The 20343-nt window shown below is 41.4% G+C and overlaps 1 protein-coding gene across 3 annotated transcripts in view; it reads left to right on the forward strand.

Annotated features, from left to right (window-relative positions):
• OBSL1 (obscurin like cytoskeletal adaptor 1) overlaps nucleotides 1–20343 on the forward strand; it is an 81718-nt gene that overhangs the window by 33426 nt on the left and 27949 nt on the right. For 2 of the 3 annotated variants that reach the window (XM_081936270.1, XM_081936271.1), the window contains exons 13-18: nucleotides 187–459; nucleotides 8434–8712; nucleotides 9170–9442; nucleotides 10215–10490; nucleotides 17255–17530; nucleotides 18685–18963. In XM_081936270.1, the coding sequence (XP_081792396.1) occupies nucleotides 187–459; nucleotides 8434–8712; nucleotides 9170–9442; nucleotides 10215–10490; nucleotides 17255–17530; nucleotides 18685–18963 (1656 nt within the window). The remainder of the gene's footprint in view (nucleotides 1–186; nucleotides 460–8433; nucleotides 8713–9169; nucleotides 9443–10214; nucleotides 10491–17254; nucleotides 17531–18684; nucleotides 18964–20343) is intronic. The other variant, XM_081936272.1, reaches the window with a different exon arrangement.

Below are 20343 nucleotides of genomic sequence, written 5' to 3' on the forward strand. Positions count from 1 at the left end.
TATGCCCATGAACCTTTATCAATATGGCCACAGGGGGTCAGGAATTGTGGGAGCTGCTTTGAAAAAAAACACCTGGAGGGCCCTGGATAGTCTACCACCAGTGCCAGCCATTTTCTCTAGACCTTGAGTCTATAGGTCCACAACTGTTCTAAAACTCTGGTTTCTCTGTCTCCCTTGATGCTGCAGAACCACTTGTGCAAATTGTGCAGTCCAATGCAGAGGCCGTTCATGCTTATCAGACCTCTGACCGTGTGGTGCTGACCTGCGAGCTTTCTTGCCCCAATGCCTCTGTCCAATGGTACAAAGATGGGGAGGAATTAGAAGAAGGTGACGGCTTGCTGTTTGAGAGCCAAGGGCCCCACCGACGACTCATCCTTCCCTTTGCGCAAGTGCAAGACACTGGCGAGTTTGTGTGTGATGCAGGCGATGACTCTGCCTTCTTCAATATTACAGTTGCAGGTCAGTAATATGCCATGAGTCGTCCTTTAGGCCAGGGGTCTCCAACTCCAAATTCTGGGAGTTGAAGTCCACAAGCCTTAAAGTTGACCAGGTTGGAGACCCCTGCTTTAGGCCCATTATGATACATTAAATATATTGGCTTTGAGTTACACCGGAAGCTTACTTCTAATTTGCCATTCAGAGGAAACAACTCCAAGTTGTTTCACAACTAAATATAGCTAGCTTATGACCACAACTTATGACCACAATTGATACCAGAATTTCCATTGTTAAGCAAGGCAGTTGTTAATTGAGTCACACCAATTTTATTACCTTTCTTCCCTCCTGATTGTTAAGCGAATCATTTACGGTTGCTAATAACACAGTTGTTAAATGAACCTGGTTTCCCCCCCATTGATTTTGCTTGTTGGAAGCTGGGTGAGAAGATTGCAAATGTTGACCACTGATCACATTAATTTATGACCACTGTCATAAATATGGGTCAGTTGCCAAGTGCCCGAATATTGATCTTGTAATCATGAGGATGCTGCAGTGGCCATAAATATGAAAAAAGTTCATATCACTTTTTCAGTGCCTTTGTGACTTCAAACCACCAGTGAATGAATGGTTATAAGTCCAGGATTACCTGTATCTGTGTTTATCCATACAGTTTGTTTTTGTTTGAGGGGATGGGAGGAGAGGCAGGATACAGGTAGTCCTCAACTTACAGCCACAGTCGAACCCAAATTTTCTGTTGTTAAGTGAGACATTTGTTAAGTGAGTTTTGCCTCATTTTACAACCTTTCTGGCCACAGTTGTTAAGTGAATCACTACAGTTGATAAGTTAGTAACCTGGTTGTTAAGTGAATCTGGCTTCCCCCTTGACTGCCTGTCAGAAGGTCAAGGCAAAAGGTGATCACATGACACACACGGACACACAGACACATGGACACACGGACACCGCAACCATCATAAATATGAACCAGTTCTCAAGCATCTGAATTTTGATCACATGCTCACAGGGAAGTTTCCAAAGGTTGTAATTTTGAAAAACAGTCATAAGCAATGGTGAAATTCAAATTTTTTTTACTACTGGTTCAGTGGGCGTGGCTTGGTGGGTGTGGGGTGGCTTGGTGGGCGTGGCTTGGTGGGCGTGGCAGGAGAAGGATACTGCAAAATCCCCATTCCTACTCCACTCTGGGGCCAGCCAGAGGAGGCATTTGCCGGTTCTCCGAACTACTCAAAATTTCCGCTACCGGTTCTCCAGAACCTGTCAGAACTTGCTGAATTTCACCCCCGGTCATAAGTCTCATTTTTCAGTGCCGTTATAACTTTGAATGATCATCTAAATGAACTGATGTAAGTCAAGAACTACCTGTAATCAACCATTCTCATCTGGTAAAGATATGCATGAAAAGTTCTGAGGCAAGGATAAAAGGGATAGATTCGGATTTCTATTAATTATGCCTTGAAAGGAGTGGAGAGCAACAGGAATAGAAAAGGCCTGGGGTATTAACAGGAGGGATTAAGTAGTCCAAAGAGGGGGTTCTGTGGCTATAGAAACAGTTGCTTATTCAACCCCACTAAAAATCCTGAAGTGTTGTTTTAAGGTTTGCACTTCACGGTGCCAAATAACAGCTTCTCTCACCTCACTTCCCTCTCCCATTTCTCCCTTACCTCATACTGCCTGACACGATACCATTTCCTTCTGCTATGAAATCTTGTTCTCGGGAATACATATTTAAAAAGCAACTATTTTTAAATGCAGAACCTGTTAGCTGTAATTGAATAGTCTTAGTAAGGATGGCAATTCTATCTTGGGAAGCCATGCATGAAAAAATTGCTATATTCTCTGTTCCCTGTAAAGAATGACTCACTATCTTTGAACAGTGCTGAAAGGTAGGAATTCAATGGGAGAAGCTGTTCCAGAAAAACAGAAAGCTATGTCTGCCTATCCATAAGTAGGAACATCTTACAGCGCTGCCAACAACAACAGAAAAAGATTAGTCTGTTGATGCCCTGGCTAGTGCAGTGAATAAGGAAGATGACCTTGGTGGAGATACAATATGCAGGAATTGTTACGTAGGCAAAAGGGGCTGAAATATTTTCTCAAGTCCAGAGTAACCGTATCTTATTTGGCAGTAGCTCAAACAAAGACCTCCGTAATTCACTGAACTACAAGAAGGAGGAGATCAGCACAATCAGACTTGCAAGATTCTGTTATTATAGCCAATAGCAATGGTAGCACTTTTAGCCTTCCTGGGAAGTTAATTTTCTGGCCTGGTTCTCCTTGGTGGGGCTGATAGCTGGGTAGATTGCATAGTTTGCAACTTTATAATAATTATCAGAGTAGCACTGGCACTCTTGGTCCCCCCCCCCGGGGGCTCCTGGTTCCCTTGAAACTTATTTAGATCATGGGTCCCCAACCTCTGGCCCACCGCCCACTACCGGCCCAGGACCTTTTCGGAACTGGGCTGCATGAATGGTTGGCTGGCGCGCATTTGTGCTCACATGCGAGCGCACAGCTCAACTTGCATGAGTGGCGGGCCAGCGCACATGTACAAGCCTGCACAACTCAACTTGCGCAGGTTGAACTGCATTCACATGTGCATGCCTGTCGGCCTATTGTTCGCGTAAGTTGAGCTGTATGCATTTGTGTGACAGCCAGTCACTTTTGCGGCCTGCTCACACACCCTCCCCTGCTGGGCTGCCAAGCCGCAAAAGTTGGAGACCGCTGGTTTATATGGTCTCTGCTTCTTACCTATTCTGATCCCATTCTTTGGAGTAAAGGGTAAAGGTAGAAGAGTCCCTATACATTTTCCTCCCCTACGTTGCCAACTTTAGGGGCGGTGCTCATCTCTTGTTTCAAGGCCATTGAGCCTGTCTGAAGACATTTCCATGTTCACGTGGCCAGCATGACATCATAGAGGCTGTTATTTTCCCACCCAAGTGGTACCTATTTATCTACTAGGCATTTGCATGCTTTCGAACTGCTAAGCAGCAACTGGTGTGAGCACAGGAGCTCGCCCCATCACATGGCGCTTAGGTCTTGAACCTAGGCTGCCAACTTTCCCACTGACAAGCCCAGAGTCTTAACCAATGAGCCATAGTGTCACCCCATTTTTGGAATGCAAAGTATATATTACTTTGCAAAGTATATATTATATGCAGTTCTTGTAAAATAAGAATAACTTTCAGGAATGGATGCTTAAACATTTTTATTTCCTGTTCCATCCACATTGTTTTTCCTCTGTTCCGAATTATAAGCAGGGCTCTAGAATAGTCCCAAGCTTTAAATTGCTTTGAGAAACCTTCAAACTATAGAGCAGAATCAAAATGCTTTCAATAAAGTAATAGTTAACGGGGATCCTCTCATGAGTCATCCAAGAACCTGAGGCAGAGAGTTGGAAATATTTACAATACAATACAATACAATACAATAGTAGAGTTGGAAGGGACCTTGGAGGTCTTCTAGTCCAACCCCCTGCCTAGGCAGGAAACCCTATACCGTTTCAGACAAATGGCTATCCAACATCTTCTTAAAGACTTCCAGTGTTGGGGCATTCACAACTTCTGGAGGCAAGCTGTTCCACTGATTAATTGTTCTAACTGTCAGGAAATTTCTCCTCAGTTCTAAGTTGCTTCTCTCCTTGATTAGTTTCCACCCATTGCTTCTTGTTCTGTCCACAGGTGCCTTGGAGAATAGCTTGACTCCCTCTTCTTTGTGGCAACCTCTGAGATATTGGAATAATGCTATCATGTCTCCCCCTAGTCCTTCTTTCTCTTAAGCTAAACATACCCAGTTCCTGCAACCGTTCTTCATATGTTTTAGTCTCCAGTCCCCTAATCATCTTTGTTGCTCTTCTCTGCACTCTTTCTAGAGTCTCCACATCTTTTCTACATCGTGGCGACCAGAACTGAATGCAGTATTCCAAGTGTGGCCTTACCAAGGCATTATAAAGTGGTATTAACACTTCACGTGATCTTGATTCTATCCCTCTGTTGATGCAGCCTAGGACTGTGTTGGCTTTTTTGGCAGCTGCTGCACACTGCTGGCTCATATTTAAATGGTTGTCCACTAGGACTCCAAGATCCCTTTCACAGTTACTACTACTGAGTAAGGTTTACTCCCACATTTACATGATATTTACTGAGAAATATAAATGAAAGAACAATGGGTAATTGAACATGTATTGGAAGACAAAGAAGTGTTCATGAGAAAAGGAAATGGGAAAACAGTCGAAAGGAATACAATTTGTACATATTGTACTTCTTGCCATATCTTCGTGGCCTCAGAGAGAGAGTGCAAACTTTTTAATCAAGAGCCTGTCCTTCCAATGTCTCTCTGTAACTTCAGATTTAAGCACAACAGGAGCCTAGTGTCATTCTCCATGTTTAGATCACATGGAAGAGCGCGACAAAGGCTTTTTGGTGTCGATGGTGTGTGTGTGTGTGTGTGGGAGTGCAATTTCTTCATCAGACTCCGTCTGTGGACAAGAGCCTTGAGAGACCTCCACCAGCTTCCAATTTCCACAACTTCACTCCCAAGCCTGTTATCAAGGAAGAGCTTGGTTCCCAATGCTTGGATTTCCTTAATTCTCTGGGGCTCAAAGTAATGGAGACAGTGGTGGTATTCAGCGAACCGGTAGTGGCAACCTGTGGGTGGGCCCGCTCACCCTCCCCAACGCTATGCCATCCTATTTAGCCATATTTTCTAATATGGCCGCACGTGCAAGCAAAGCACATGCGTGGATGCAGTGATGAAAGTCACATTTTTAACTACTGGTTCTGTGGGCGGACTTAGTGGGTGTGGCAGGGGAAGGATACTGCAAAATCCCCATTCCCTCCCCACTTTGGGGCAGCCAGAGGTGGGATTTGCCGGTTCTCCAAACTACTCAAAATTTCCGCTACCGGTTCTCCAGAACCTGTCAGAACCTGCTGGATTTCACCCCTGCATGGAAGGCTGTGTGCATGCTCACATTTTCAGAGCACAGTGAACCGGTGGTAAAATTATGTGAAACGCACCTCTGCATGGAGACATTTCTCTCTCTTCATTCCATACCCTACCCAATCATTACAAAGGTGCATTTTTCTCTCAAATCTTCCCTCCATCTCCCAATTTGCCAAATTGTGTGGGGAACATTGGCCTTTCAGGCTTAGTGGGTTGAATAGAAAAAAAGGAAATGGATGGGAAGATTCGGCTAAAGGTCATATCCTTGAAAGCGCACATCCTCCGGCACTGAATAAAAACAAAACCTCAATGTTCTCTCCTTCTGTGGTCTCTAGTTCCTATGTCCGAGCGATTGTGCCTTGATTCAGCTTTCTATGCTGCAGTAGCACTAAAGAAGCCAAGTCTCAGTTGCAGGAATTGGAAGATGTTTTATTTCCCCTCAGCAACCCAAGTTTTTGCTGCTTGCTTTCCAGGGCCTATCCTTCTGCTCTTTTGTGGTCTAGAATATCTAAGCACAACTTACAGGCCAAAGTAATCCCTAAATGAACTTCCTAGTTTTGTGACACTGCAGTGTGTTAAGGTATTTACTGAGCTGGGTCAAATCTAAATAAAAATACTCAGATTGAAGTTACATAGAAAGTTAAGTGTTCGCGACTTCAGCAAGCATTCTTCGTAATGAACAAATTATTAGGGCTTTACTTTACAACTAGGGCTTTAGTTTATTGCAAAGAAGAAAGGTAAATTCTGAATATGTTTAGGCAGATGCAAAAAAAGGATCTCATAGAAGTAGTTGGTTTCCAGCAAGGATTCACTGAAAGAAAAATCCTCAGGGAAGAAGAGTTTAGAATAGAATAGAATAGAATAGAATAGAATAGAATAGAATTCTTTATTGGCCAAATGTGATTGGATACACAAGGAATTTGTCTTTTGTGCATATGGTCTCAGTGTACATAAAAGAAAAGATACATCCGTCACGAATCATGAGGTGCAGCACTTAATGATAGTCATAGGGTACAAATAAGCAATCAAATCATACTAGGAAAAAATCAATATAAATCATAAGGATACAAGCAACCAAGTTATAGTCATACAGTCATAAGTGGGAGGAGATGGGTGATAGGAATGATGAGAAGATTAATAGTAATAGTAATGCAGCCTTAGTGAATAGTTTGACAGTGGTGAGGGAATTATTTGCTTGGAGTTCAGGAAAAAACTGTCCTTGTGTCTAGTTGTTCTGGTGTGCAGTGCTCTATATCGTTGTTTTGAGGGTAGGTGTTGAAACAATTTAAGTCACAGTCCTCTTTTTGACTCATGCAGTATACAGGTCCTCAATAGAAGGCAGGTTGGTAGTAATTAATAATAATAATAATAAATTTGGATTTATTAGCCGCTCCCTTTCCAAGTAGGACTCGGGGCGGCGTACAATGGAGCATAAAACATAAAAAATATATAACAACACCAAACGTACATACATACACAACACACATACATACACGGAGGAGGAAACAAATTACATCAATAGACAGTTAAAAATCAGCTTTAAAATACCCCAATTGTAAAAACCCAAAAAATTAATATTTAAGGACAAATTAAAAAAACAGTTTGGAGGAATTGTTTTTTCTGCAGTTCTTTAGATCTTTAGATATTCTGGGAAGGCAAAATGTCTGGTCAATCAGCTAATCTCTAGGAGGTGCTTGCCTGTTGCCTCTCCAATGTTTTGCTCCAAAACATTGGAGAGGGACATAGAAAGGAGATTTAAAATCTTGGGAAGTAATCAAGACATTATGTTTACTTCCTATGGGACTCCATTTCTTCCAAAGCTCTCAGTTGAGACTGAGGATGTTCTGGAAACATTAATAGGAGCTGTGGGAATTGCTGATGGATGATGTCTTTATCTTCAAACACAAAGTTTGTACAGCCTGCAATTTTTAACAGTTGTCAACCTTATATTCACAGATGTACTGTTCTCTCTCTCCCTCTCCCTCCCTCCCTCTCACTCTCTCTCTCTCTCTCTCTCTCAAATTTATAAAGAGCATACTTTGAAAAATGTATAGCTGTAATAAAGGTTGAAAGGAAAATAAAAACTAATGATAAAATAAGTCCTTTCTTAGTGAGTATTCATCAGAGAGGAGAATTACTACACAAGTAAGAGTGATTGTAGCCAGGTCTAAATTAAATTACTTTTTGCATACTTCTCTGTATAGCAATTCTTTATTTCAATACCCATTTGATTACATATTTTGTTTTCATTTTAACTTCTCAGTAAAGTTAATTTATACTCGTTTGGTTGTCTGTCAGATTCATGAGTTTTCCAATAAGCTCCTCGTGGAGGAACTGAGATTAGTTTTGGATCTTTTCCAAGATACAATTCACAGAAAACTTTTGGTTCGACATTATAAATTGCTGTAATATGAGCTGCATACATCCCACTCAATTGTTCTTGTATAAACTGTACTCATTGAGAAGGAGAAAGGAAGGAGGAAGGAGGAAGGAGGAAGCTGAAAGTAACAGGCATTTGGAGCAAGTTTTATTTGTCTACTTTAGATAGATGATAGATAGATAGATAGATAGATAGATAGGCAGGCGGTTAGGTTAGGTTAGGTTAGGTTAGGTTAGGTTAGGTTGGTGGATGGATATAGATATAGATATAGATCTGCATGAAGGCCACATAATTCACTGTGTGTTTCACTGCTAGGATTTTGTTCTGAAACCTGAGAATTAGAAGGATACTGCATTCATAAATATGGGCAAAGAATGTTATATGAATGCATTAAACTCACTGGTGCAAATTCAGATTCTCAGATCAAATGTGGCATGGCCAATGATCAGATGTGGCATGGGAGTTATAGTTCAGCAATAACTGGAAACCACAGGTTCCCCATTCTTGCTATATATTTATAATGTTGGAGTATCTTTTAACAATGGAGGAAGGTCCAGTAGCACATTTTGCTAAAAACAACAACAACACCTTAAGCAGATCTGTTTGATTCACTCAGCCATCAGAGACCACAGATTCTTCACCCGTTCACAATGTATCTCTTCAGCTCCCAAGGTACATATCTCTCCAGTGCCAGAAGCTCAGTGTTTCCAGACTATCCTGGCTGGGATGCCACTCCTTTTAGAATGCCAAGTCTCCACAACTGATGCCTCTGTCCAGTGGCTCAAGGATGGAGATCCTGTGCTGATGGATGAAAATAGTCTCATTGTCAAATCAGAGGGCTGCCTCAGGAGGCTTTTGATTAATTCAGCCTGCCCCTTGGACTCAGGAACCTACACATGTTGCACAGCTGACGAGACGGTTGACTTCACTGTGATGGTGGAAGGTGAGTGGAGACAAAGAGATGAAATAATGTGCATGAATAAACTGATAGCCTTTCATAAGTTACTCCCAAGTGAAGAGGCAGCATCTTGGATTACTGCTGAGTCTCTTCTGTCCATCACCAACTTAGATCCTGGGCTAAGTTTTTCTCTTTAGTATTGGACTTGTGTCTGCCTGTTCTGTTGCTCCATTACCCTCACCATTTTCTTGCAATTGATCCCTAAATATTATTTCTGTTCATTAACAGACTGCATTATATCAAACGCTGTCAAGCAATCATCGGAATCTCTGCTTCTCATTTTTACCTACCATGTGAGATGCAGAGAGACTGATTCGCCCTCTCCTTGTTATATCAGAATTAGTTAATTTCTTTGCATGGTAACATTGCCTCCCAAACTCCACTAACCTAGCTCATTTGGGAAATATCATATTCTATGCTATCATGGACTTTCCTTTTGCAGAGGTGCCTGTCCGTGTTGTTCAGTCCACTGAAGATGCAAGTCACATCTACCAGACTTCAGACCGTGTGGTGCTATCTTGTGAGCTGTCTTGCCCAGATGTTGCAGTTTGCTGGTATAAAGATGGGAAGGAGGTGGTGGAAAACAATGGTTTCTTGTTGGAAGACAAGGGATTCCATCATCGTCTGGTCATCCCTGCTGCTCAGAAACATGATACAGGACAGTATATGTGTGATGCTGCTGGAAATTCCATATTTTTCAATGTCACCATCACTGGTGAGGAATTATCTGGGAATTTACTCCTACTACATACAGTATATTTGTATTCAAATAAATAGCACCAACCTTTTTTGATTTTGTAGATCTTGGCTGTTTCTTCTTTATACTTCTGGAAGGTGCTCATATATTGATGAGAGGAAGCCAGATCTGAAAATTTTGATTCCTGCATTTTTGGATTGTTCTTTTGTTTTCCAGCATAATGTTAATGGGAGCTCCTTTGAATAGGAAATGGGAAAGGACAGTTTATGCTTAAGTGTAGGATCTTGCTGGCACAGTTTAGATTGAAATTGGAAGGAATTAAATGCCAGAATCATCATTATACACTATGACATATATTTAAATCATGTAGGAACTATTTCTTTTAAAGAAAAGTGCAGTGAGGGAAGACAATTTATTAGTGAAGAAGGAGTGTAATGTTCTTAGTGTTTCCTCCATTTTTCTGCTGACATTATCCACCCCAGCAATGTATTCCTTTGCACTGTACCTAATATCTAGCAAGAGGTGACCTATACATTGCTAGATAGGTGACAATATAAATTCAGTTTAACTAAAAATAATAAATCAGGAGGGGCATTTCTCTAGATACATCCCTCCTAAATGTTGCCCATCCTAGTTTATTACCGTTATTTTTAGTTAAACTAAATTTACATTGCTACCCATCTTGCAAAAGGAACTCTGATATGAATTGCTTAAATGCATGTACGTATGGTTTGCTCTTCAGCACACCAGTGTGACCTCCTATACTCAATGCAGTATGTTTGTCTACCAGAGCCCCCGGTGCAGATTTTGCAGCCAGCGGAACGTTCACTAGAGAAGCAGGTGCAGGAATTTGACCGCCTAGAGTTGAGCTGCACAGTGTCCGTTCCTGATGCCCCGGTGCGCTGGTTCAAAGATGGCCTAGAAGTGGATGAGACACACAACCTGTTGCTTCATGCAGAAGGTGCAGAACGTTGCCTGATGATCTTGCGGACAAGCGTTGAAGATGCTGGGGAATACATCTGTGAGACCAAGGATGAATCTGTCTCCTTTGATGTCATGGTTTCAGGTGAGCTCTCCGGCCCTGGCTCTGCACTTCTCAAATTTATAAATAATCCAAAACCTAACGTGATGCAGCTCTATAAGTTATACGACCATCAAATCTGCAAAAGCCTATCTTAATTTAACTAATCTATCAATGCACCCTTCCTGGTATAATCTGGGTCTATACTTGTCCTTCTATTTTTATCCCAACATGGAATGTCTCTTCACAGCTATAGCAATGCCCATAAACTACAAAATTTATTAACAACAGGATTGAATTTAGTGTTAATGAAAATTATGGAGTTTTCCTTGTTCATTTTTTTAAAAACTTCCTTTCTGGTTGTATGCAATCCAATATAGAATAAATATTATGCCATTTGTTCCCAAACCTTTCCTTTTATCAGTTATGATGGGAGAATAAGGAAAATTGAATGCAAGGAAAGATCAACTGAGATCAGACACATACAGCAACTGCGAGAGCCAAGTATAGCAGTAACTTATATATATATAATTGGCCTTTGGACATTTAGGCTTTATTGAATTTTGCCAACACTGTATCTCTCTCCAAGTAATAATATGTTTTGGGGTAAATGCTGCAAGTATAACACTGACTACATCTGGGTCAAGTGATGGCAATTTATTTTCTAGAGTGGCCAATCCGATATCCCAAGAAAGCCACACAACAAGACATGAAAGCAGCAGTAACTAGTTGCTGCCCAGATTCTATAGTTTCTGGGATTGGAAATTGGGTACAATGAACAACTTCTTTTTTGAATTGATTAATTGAGCCTTCTGAATTAGGACAGATCACTACATTTCATAGAAAATAATTCAGTAGCATAACTAGGCAGGTGTAAAGGAATACTTCATTTTGTCATTCTGAATAGTCCGTCTTCAGCTTCATTAGATGATTTTGGGATCGAACAGTGACAGAGACTTATGCACATTCCCCACACCATGCATAAATTTTACACATTTTTTATCATTCTTTCCTTCCTTGCTTTTTTGCCTAAACTAATAAAAACAATGAAGGTATCAAAGATAGAATCTTTTCCACCTAAACAGATAAGCGAAATTGCTGTGAAAATAAACCCTGCTACTATAAAAAGCAAATGCAGAAAAGATTGCTATTAAATGTATGTATGCATTGCATATATTTATAGTGTAATTGATTTGTTCTGAAATTGGCCACCTGTACAGCTAGCTATTCTTGAAGAATCCCTATTGACTAAAATTTCTTTACATTTTAAAACAGTACTGAGTCACCGGGGCTTGCTATGTAATACAGTATATGAGATTTTGCTTGTCAGGACTCTACTAAATGCATTTAGTATTATTTTTGGGCAAACATTCAGCAAAGCATTCCAGTCCTATGCTTTAGTCAAAACTTCGACTAAAACATACGGCTGGAATGTTTTGCTGAATGTTTGCCCAAAAATAATACTAAATGCAGAGTCTTGAAGATGCTTGGTGAAACAGCAACATTTTGCATACTGTTGTATTTATCTTGACTATTATATAAAATGGGCAACATATACAGAATTAGTATGTGGATCAGAAAAAATAGTGTGTGTATAAACTGCTAGTATGAAGATGCAGCATAAACATCTAATATCATACCTGGTTTTATGAATGGAGCTGCAGGGAAAGGATTGCAAAACATTGCTTTAAGATATAGCAGCTCTTTAAAATGGGATTTACTGGTAATTATTAACTTGCAAGTCAGGATGACTTAATCTTGGAAAATTAAGCCGAACTACACATACAGAATTATTGGTTAGCGTGTGGAATAAAACAAAATACCTTGAAAGATGAGATATTTTAGCTACATTATATATAAATATACACAAAAAGCACAGAAACAGAATAGCTGCAATTAATTGTAGCAAAAAGAAGGAACCTTTAAAAATTCCCTCCCCCTTTCTTCTGAAATTCTTGTCTTGCTAAATTCCTCTCTATAGAGAAAAATGCCAAGAAAGGAATCCTTGAAGCACTGAGGTCAAAACCACTTTAGGTGGAAGGGAGGATCAATTTTTGGAGTGTTTTTCTAAAAGACAGAAAGGGCATTTGTTACCTTACAAGCTGAGAGCAAAATGGAAAAGGGAATTGTCAAAATTTACCTATAGAAAAGATGGACCTGAAGTATCTCCAAGGCTTCCCTTCTCTCTTTCCAAAATACAAGGCTTTCTTGTTGCAAAGGTGTTCTCTCAGCCATAAACGTTTGCGGTTTTGCCCAGCAGCAGCAGCAGTTGTGTTGCCTGTGGCCTCTTCAAACCTGGGCTACCTGCCCTCTCCTTCCAGAGTCCCCTGTGAAGATCGTGCAGCCGCGCAGGACTCCCTCTGTCCTGAAGGCCTCAACGGGGGATACAGTGACCCTGGCCTGTTTGCTCTCCCATGGGAATGCGCCTGTCCACTGGGTTAAGGATGGTGTCAGAGTAGAGGCCAACAGCGGCCTCATCCTGGAGGAAGAGGGTGCCCGGCGGTGTTTGGTCATCCCTGCAGCTGGCCCAGAGCATTCTGGGAAATATATCTGCCACACTCTTGATGATACCATGACCTTCACCCTCCAGGTGTCTGGTGAGTGCAGCATTCAGGGAAGCTGATAGTGCTAGGAAAAGGAGGTGAGAACATACTACCAGGGTGGGTGGTTGGTGGTTGGGAGAATTTGTCTAACATTGGTTGGATCATTTAGATATACTATTCTGTGTTGGTTCTTAGCTTCTTTTCTCGATGAGTAGATACTCCAAAGCATCAGTATACAGATCTTGAGCAAAATTGCCCCAGAGCTCCTGAAAAGCAAGGGTCCATCCAACCTCTAGAGTTGGCAAATTGGACATAAGTATAATTTATCTTCTGATTCAAAGAAAGTATTCTTAGATATGCAGGAGAGGCAGAAAGCATTATCTCTTGCCCCCAATTGTCCAAACAAGCTAATATTTCTAAGTCTTCAATTGTTTGGTGACAGACTGTATACAGGGGTGGGCTTCAAAAATTTTCAGCAACAGGTTCTCTTCCCGGTTGCTGGGTGGGGGTGGCCATCATGGGCATGGCCTAGTTGGCCTCCTGCACCATGGCAGGGGGGAGGGGGCTTTTTCGCCTTCCCCAGGCTCCAGAGGCCCTCTGGATGCTGGAAAAAAGGGCCTGTTTCTGGCCTTCTGGAACTTATAGGAGGTCCATTTTCCCCCCACCCCAACCATCCACACGGGCCCTGCACTTACCTCGCATCCAAAACAGGCTACTTGGAGATTCCTGGGAGGAGAGGGGTGGGCCGGGTGGGCCGGGGCCAGCCCGGGGTGGGAGTTGGAGGTTCTCCAAACCAGCCATAAAGTTAGCTATGGGTTCTCCCAGGTTTAGCAGCCTACCCCTGACTGTATATGAGGATTGGTATAAACACCATTCATGAAGCCATCTTGCTGCAAGCATTTCAGTTGTCTTCAATATTGACTTTTGTTAGCCAGGAGAGGATTATTGGCTATTCTGTTTGCATCCTCTTTGAATTTTCTGTGCACGTTATTACAGTGTTCCTGCTACTTTTATATGCATCATGAATTAACAAGCAGCCTTTGCCTTTTTTGGGCACACCATAGCACCAGGCGGATGTGGCATATGTAAGATTCCAGCAAACTGAAAGTGTATATGGCAGCAAAGTCTGTCAGGAGTGTGACAGCCCAGCAAAATTGCATTAAGGGCTTTTCCCTTAGCTAGGCTGAATGAAATATTGACTAGGAGCTGGGAAATGTTAAAGGCATGGCTCCTTTTAATGGCCATAAACATAGAGTGAACTTGCTGGAAAACAAATTTTATCTGTCTCTGAAGTGAGGGAGAAAGAGAATGCCAATAGATTTTCCAAAACTGGTGTGGGTGATTTTAGAAATTTGCATTGCATCAATGCTGGTTGGTGGAGAATGTAGTGATACTAATGGGGGGGAGGTTGAGGCCCAAGGAGCAAGGAAAAAGCAGCATCTGGAAACAGTTTATGTTTTCAAAAATATACAGTTTATAAAAATATGGTTGGACCAGATAAAAACTTTCCAAGGTCCTTAGCCAAGAGTGTGGCAGATGGAAGGAATCTGAACTTTCCTATGGCCAGACATCATTATATTGAGAATAGGAGGAAATTTAACCCATTTTCTAATCTTCAGATCGGATCTGTTGGTATTCCTGAAAAGTGCATCTTGTTCACATGCAAATCCTGGTTTTAGGATTCTTGTAGACTTTTAATGGTACATACGGCGCTCTTTGTTTAGTGCTTAGTTCAACTTTGTCTGATAGATGCAAGTGATAAAGTAGCTTTATCTGGTAAAGTACAGAGCTTTATTGTACATTCCTTTGAAATTAAAATTTTTAGTTTGATAAACTTTCTAGAAATTCTGAGCATAGTTCTAGCATAGTTACATGTGGTCTAGTCTCCCTTCTGATTAAAATTTATCTTTATGATGTAGTATTGTATATTTATTTAATACCATTATTGGTACTTGGACCGCAGGCATCAGATTGCTATTTTTCTACACAATGTCACACAACTGACGTTTTCCTGCCTCTTGGCCATCTGATCCTTGGCTGCTTCTGAGGAATCTTTGGCTAAAGAATCTTTCTTTCTAAAGCAACCCAAGGAGAGTTGGCTGAGTGAAATGAATTCATTTTCAGGCGATTTCTTTTACTTGAGCTTGCCTTTGGTTTCTTGAGAGAGAAAATTGGATTTCCTCCCCTGTGTACTGTTTTACTTAGAAAAAAGTATTATTAATAGAATGTTGCTCTGTTTTCTTTTTAAATGGAGATGTTTGATAAATGCTGTATTTTTAAACTGGGGTATGTACAGGGGAATATTCAGACTTTCCACAGAATATAGCTTTTGGTGTAAAAAATCTTTTGTAGGTCAGGTCCTGCCCTACAATTAGGCTAAGTAAGAAGGTTGTCTTGAGCAGTTCATTTTAATTGTCATGAAAGCCCAGCTGGTCTACTTACTGTTGTATTAGTTTGGTTTTTTAGACCCATACCAGAGTAACTTGAGCAGCTTTGGTTTTTGCACACCTTGATTTGAGAGGCTGGCATGAGTAATATACGTCTTCAGATAGCAAACTGTCTGCAATCAATCTCTGTTACATTTCTGTACTCTTCATCACTTTGAAGAGCAGCATATACGAAGTGCAATGGAAAGTACTTTAGGAAAGTGATCCTTGTTGCAAGACAATAACAACCTCTGTTGATTTGACAGAGTTGGAACTTTATCTGGCGTAGCAACTGTATGTAGGGATGTCCTAACTGGATAGTTAAGAGAGGAGGAAAAAAAACCCTACAATATATTTTTAAAGTATGCTTTGAGCAAAAACATGGAGAGGTGACTCAATTTCCTCTTGGAAGAAAGAGGTTAGCTCCTTCAGGAGTTGAATGAGTTTAATCCCAGTGGGTGCTTATGAAAGCCATGGGTGAGTTGCTGTGTAGGTTTTTTTTTTTTTTTGTCCACTAGATGGAGCTGGCTTTGTGACAGCCTTGGCAGCAGATGATCTGCATTTAATGTATTTGGTGCGTAAGCGATGATGAAGGCCAGGAGATAGGATATTGTTTGGTTCTGGTTTTGTTTTTTGTTGCTTGAGAGGAGGCTGGAAGTAAAGTACAGTACAAAGTTCAAAAGGCTTTCTTCATCGATACATCATACATACAAAGATTGTACAACTTGGGTGCTCTTAGTGTTCCCTTGGGGAAAGGCTTGCTTTCATAAAGATTTGCTATGGACATTTGGGGCTTAAAACATTTTCTTTACTAGAAGAGGAATTTGTAGAAAAGGCAGGGAAAGGAAATCTGCAAACTCAGGGATGAAGTACCCTTTGTTACCCTTTGTTCTCATGGGATCAGTGAATGTTCTGAGATGCTTAATGTTGCAGACTTACTGAAAGTCTATGAGGACCTTTGAATGGGAAATTACTAGAGAGCATCTAGATTCACTTTGTGACCGTGTGATTCACTTAACAACTACATTGATTTATTAACAGCTATAGCAGAACGGTCATAAAATCAGGTGTGATTAATTAACTTGCTTAGCAGCAGAGATTCTGGCCCAATTGTAGCCCTAAGTCAAGGGCAACCCTTGATTTATAATGGGAAAGTAAAAGTCATACGCATAGGATGATCATTTGTCTTAAAGATGCCTTTCTCCTGCTATCTTTTCTGTATGAATAACGATGTGATGTTGGAAAAACAGATTTTACAAATGAAAATGTTCCTTGTTTCATTTATGCCTGGGGTATCGGTGTCCAATTGACTTCACAATAGCTATCTGCAGGTCTGTTGATTCCAGAGGCCAACCTTATGACATACTCTTGTTAGAGAACATTGACTAATCCTTGTTATATTTCTTCCCAAGCTCAAGAAGCCTTTAATGCTTCTCTGGAAAATGAAGCCGGGTTCTAAAACTGGCTGAAATGGTGAGAAATGATATCTAACGACTGAAGGGTAATAATAGGGGAAATCTGATCTAGGTTCTCCAAGCAACATGTTCTCCTGGGTCAAGGTCAAGTCTACCTTCAGCTATGTGTGGTTTCGTTTTTAGAGCTGATGTCTTAAATTAGATATCCCTTGGAGATTAAATCCTCAGCATAAGCTCACCGCACCATTCCAATTTCTCTCCAAATTGGGCACCACTTAGGAAACTTTTTTTAAAAATGTAAAACAAGAGAGGACTGAAATAGGAGAAATACTATTATGTTAATCACAACAGCGTTCCCCTCATTAAGACAGCAGTTAAAATTAAAACAGGTCCAGAAATGTAACTAACATTGTTTGTCCTGGCAGAACCTCCAGTCCAAATAGTGGGGCGAGATGAGCTGCAAACACGCCACCGTTGCTTGGTTTCTGAAGACCTGGTGCTCTCGGTAACGTTGTCTTGCCCCAAAGGAGAGGTGAAGTGGTACAAGGATGGGGAAAAGCTGCAGGACGCAGAACGTGTGTGGTTGGAACAAGATGGAACACGGCATTCATTGGTGATTTCAGCAGTGGAAATGTCTGATGCTGGGGAATATCTGTGCGACAGTGGTGATGATAGCCTTATCTTCTATGTCATGGTAGAAGGTAATGTCTGAGGGTAGGGTGTGGGTAGAAGGAAAGGGCACTTATGAACAAGTTCCTTGTATGAAAAAATATATTATTTATAAAGCAAGAATGTCAAGTATAACATGGAAAGAGCATTATGTTCCCACTTCCAGATTAGTTCACTACTATTTCAGTAATCCATATTCAGCGCAGGAAATAAAGGATTCAATACAAACTTGTTCTTCCACTTACATTTGAAGAAGGTCAGCTTATTCACAGCCCCTAGCTTTGTCTCTCCTTTTTGGCAACAAGAGCTGTGGCTGCTATTTTGTGAATGGAGTCTTAGAGGGTTCCTCATTATTCATAAACAGGAAAGTGCATGTTTTGGCTACTTAAAGTCAATATGATTTAACATATTTTCAGAACCATGACTGTACATTTGTTTTATTTCTTTATAAACTGTTTATAATGCTTCAATCGAAGAAGACTTTTAAGAGGTAATTAGTCTTTGCAGAGTTGCATTTCCAGCACCTTCTGAAATCCCACTAATAAAACACAGCATTATCATTCAATGCAGAGCTTAAGATGGGCTTTGTTTCTGCTGATATTTGTAGTAATTACTAGGCTGTAGGGGTTGTTTATAAAAGAAAGTCAAAATTTAGCATCAAAAATGCTGGGTATTACTAAGATACATCAAGAACAGTAGCTACACACCATCTTCCTTATTTAATATAAATTCCTCCACTTTTATTTGTTGTGGGGAAAAGCTGCACGGTTTATCTAGGACATGGCTGTGGTCGTTGACTTGCCACGAGGGCAATATTGTCTCCCGCATTAGAGGTGTTTGTGTCCTCTGCACACCAGTTCCCCTTTGCTCTGAAGTGACACCTAGGGGAATGTCTTCCTGCCCTGCAGCTTTTTTTTTGAGGGGGGTGGAGGGGAGGCTGTCCATTTAAAGGACTCTAATGCTAAATCTTGAATTTGACATTTCCAGGTGGGGGAAGTAAGGCAAGCAAGCTACATATTTTTAGAGCCTGAAATGAATGACTTTCAAGATCAGGCCCATTTGGTCAGCTACAGGACACTGATATTTTGTGAAGACTGACAGGAGGCAGCTTGTGCCATTCAGCTGGCTGCTAAAAGTTGCATGGGCCCTGTTTTATGACAGTGTTTTCTTTTTCTTGGTTTCCAAGAGCCTCCCATCTCCATCGTGGGGAATGCAGGGATGCCAGAGCAATGCTCCTTGGCAACTGGAGAAGATTTAATCTTGGCTTGCGAGACATCTTCACCTACGGCTGCCGTGCGATGGCTCCGGAATGGCAAGGAGCTAGTGGGAGCGGCCAAGCGTATTCACATAGAGGCCACTGGAAGGCACCAGCAACTCACCATCCATAGTGTCACCCCGGGGGATTCAGGCTCTTATGTGTGTGAGGCAGGTACAGACCAGAGGGTGACTGCTGTAGAAGTAGCAGGTGAGAGTGGCTGAAGGGGGAAAGGGTTGAAAGCACAGGAAGGCACAAAAATGAAATGTATGGGGGACAAACTGGTGTAGAGAAATGGCTGAATCTGAGATATTGAACAAGACATTATTGGTTCAATATTGAATATCGTATTCAATATTAGTATTGAATAGAATTCAATATTGAATGGTATTCAGTATTGAATGGTATTCAATATTCTTCTCATTTCAGAATTTATAACATAGAGAAGCCATGCTACACTGCTGTTCCACGAGCTGCACTGGTGCCAGTTTGCTTCCGGATGCAACTCAAAGTGTTGATTATTATCTATAAAATCCTGCCTGGCATGGGTCCAGGTTACTTGAGGAACAGTCTTAGCCCAATGAGACAGGACCACCCTACCCATGCTGGCAGAGGAGGCATGCAGCAGATCCCATTGGCCAAGGAATTCTGGCTGATGGGGTCCAGGAGAAAAGCCTCCTCTGCCATGATTCCTGCCTTTTAGCAATCTCCAACCTTTCTGGCTCAGCAGACTGGCGGAGGTGATAGTGGCGGGGTAGGGGGTAGAGGGGACAGTTTTGCGTGTATGTGTGCTACTTTAACAAATACAGCTTTGCGCGCACACCTTTTCCACAGCCTGGTTCCAAATGGGCTGTGGCTGTAGGGGTTTGGGGTCCCCTGCATCTTGCCTCTCAGGGTAAGATCTGCCCCATCATCCTGACCTTTCGTAAGGGCCTGAAGACCTGGCTCTGCTAGTCGGCCTCATGGGGAATGTGGTTGATGGACCAACAGAAGAGCCCACGTCTCCCCATACATTCTGATCCATCCCCTCCCACCTTTGAATCATAATTTGTATCCGCGGTGGCACAGTGGTTAGAGTGCAGTACTGCCTGCAGTTTGACAGATGGAATCTTATCAGGCCCAAGGTTGACTCAGCCTTCCATCCTTCCGAGGTGGGTAAAATGAGGACCCAGATTGTTGGGGAAAATATACTGACTCTGTAAACAGCTTAGAGAGGGCGGTAAAAGCACTGTGAAACTGTATATAAGTCTAAGTGGTATTGCTATTTTATTGTTATTAGAGGGATTTACATTTATGGTTTTACTGCTTTAAGATTGTAAGCTGCCCAGAGTTGCATTGCAGCAAAATGGGCAGCAAACAAATAATAAAATAAAATAAATAATATTTCATCCTCAACCCTGTAGGGCAATAATGGCTATCTGATGGCTGAAACAGATGACTGACAAAGTATAGGTAATCCTCAACTTACAACCATTCGTTTAATGGCCATTTGCAGTTTTGATGATGCTGAAAAAGTGACTTACAACTGGTCCTCACTGTCAAAGCGCCTCCACCGTCCCATGATCAAAATTTGGGAGCTTAGCAACCAGG

The sequence above is a fragment of the Natrix helvetica genome (genome assembly GCF_964273705.1).
Source record: "Natrix helvetica genome assembly, chromosome: 1".
NCBI classification, from domain to species: Eukaryota; Metazoa; Chordata; class Lepidosauria; order Squamata; family Natricidae; genus Natrix; species Natrix helvetica.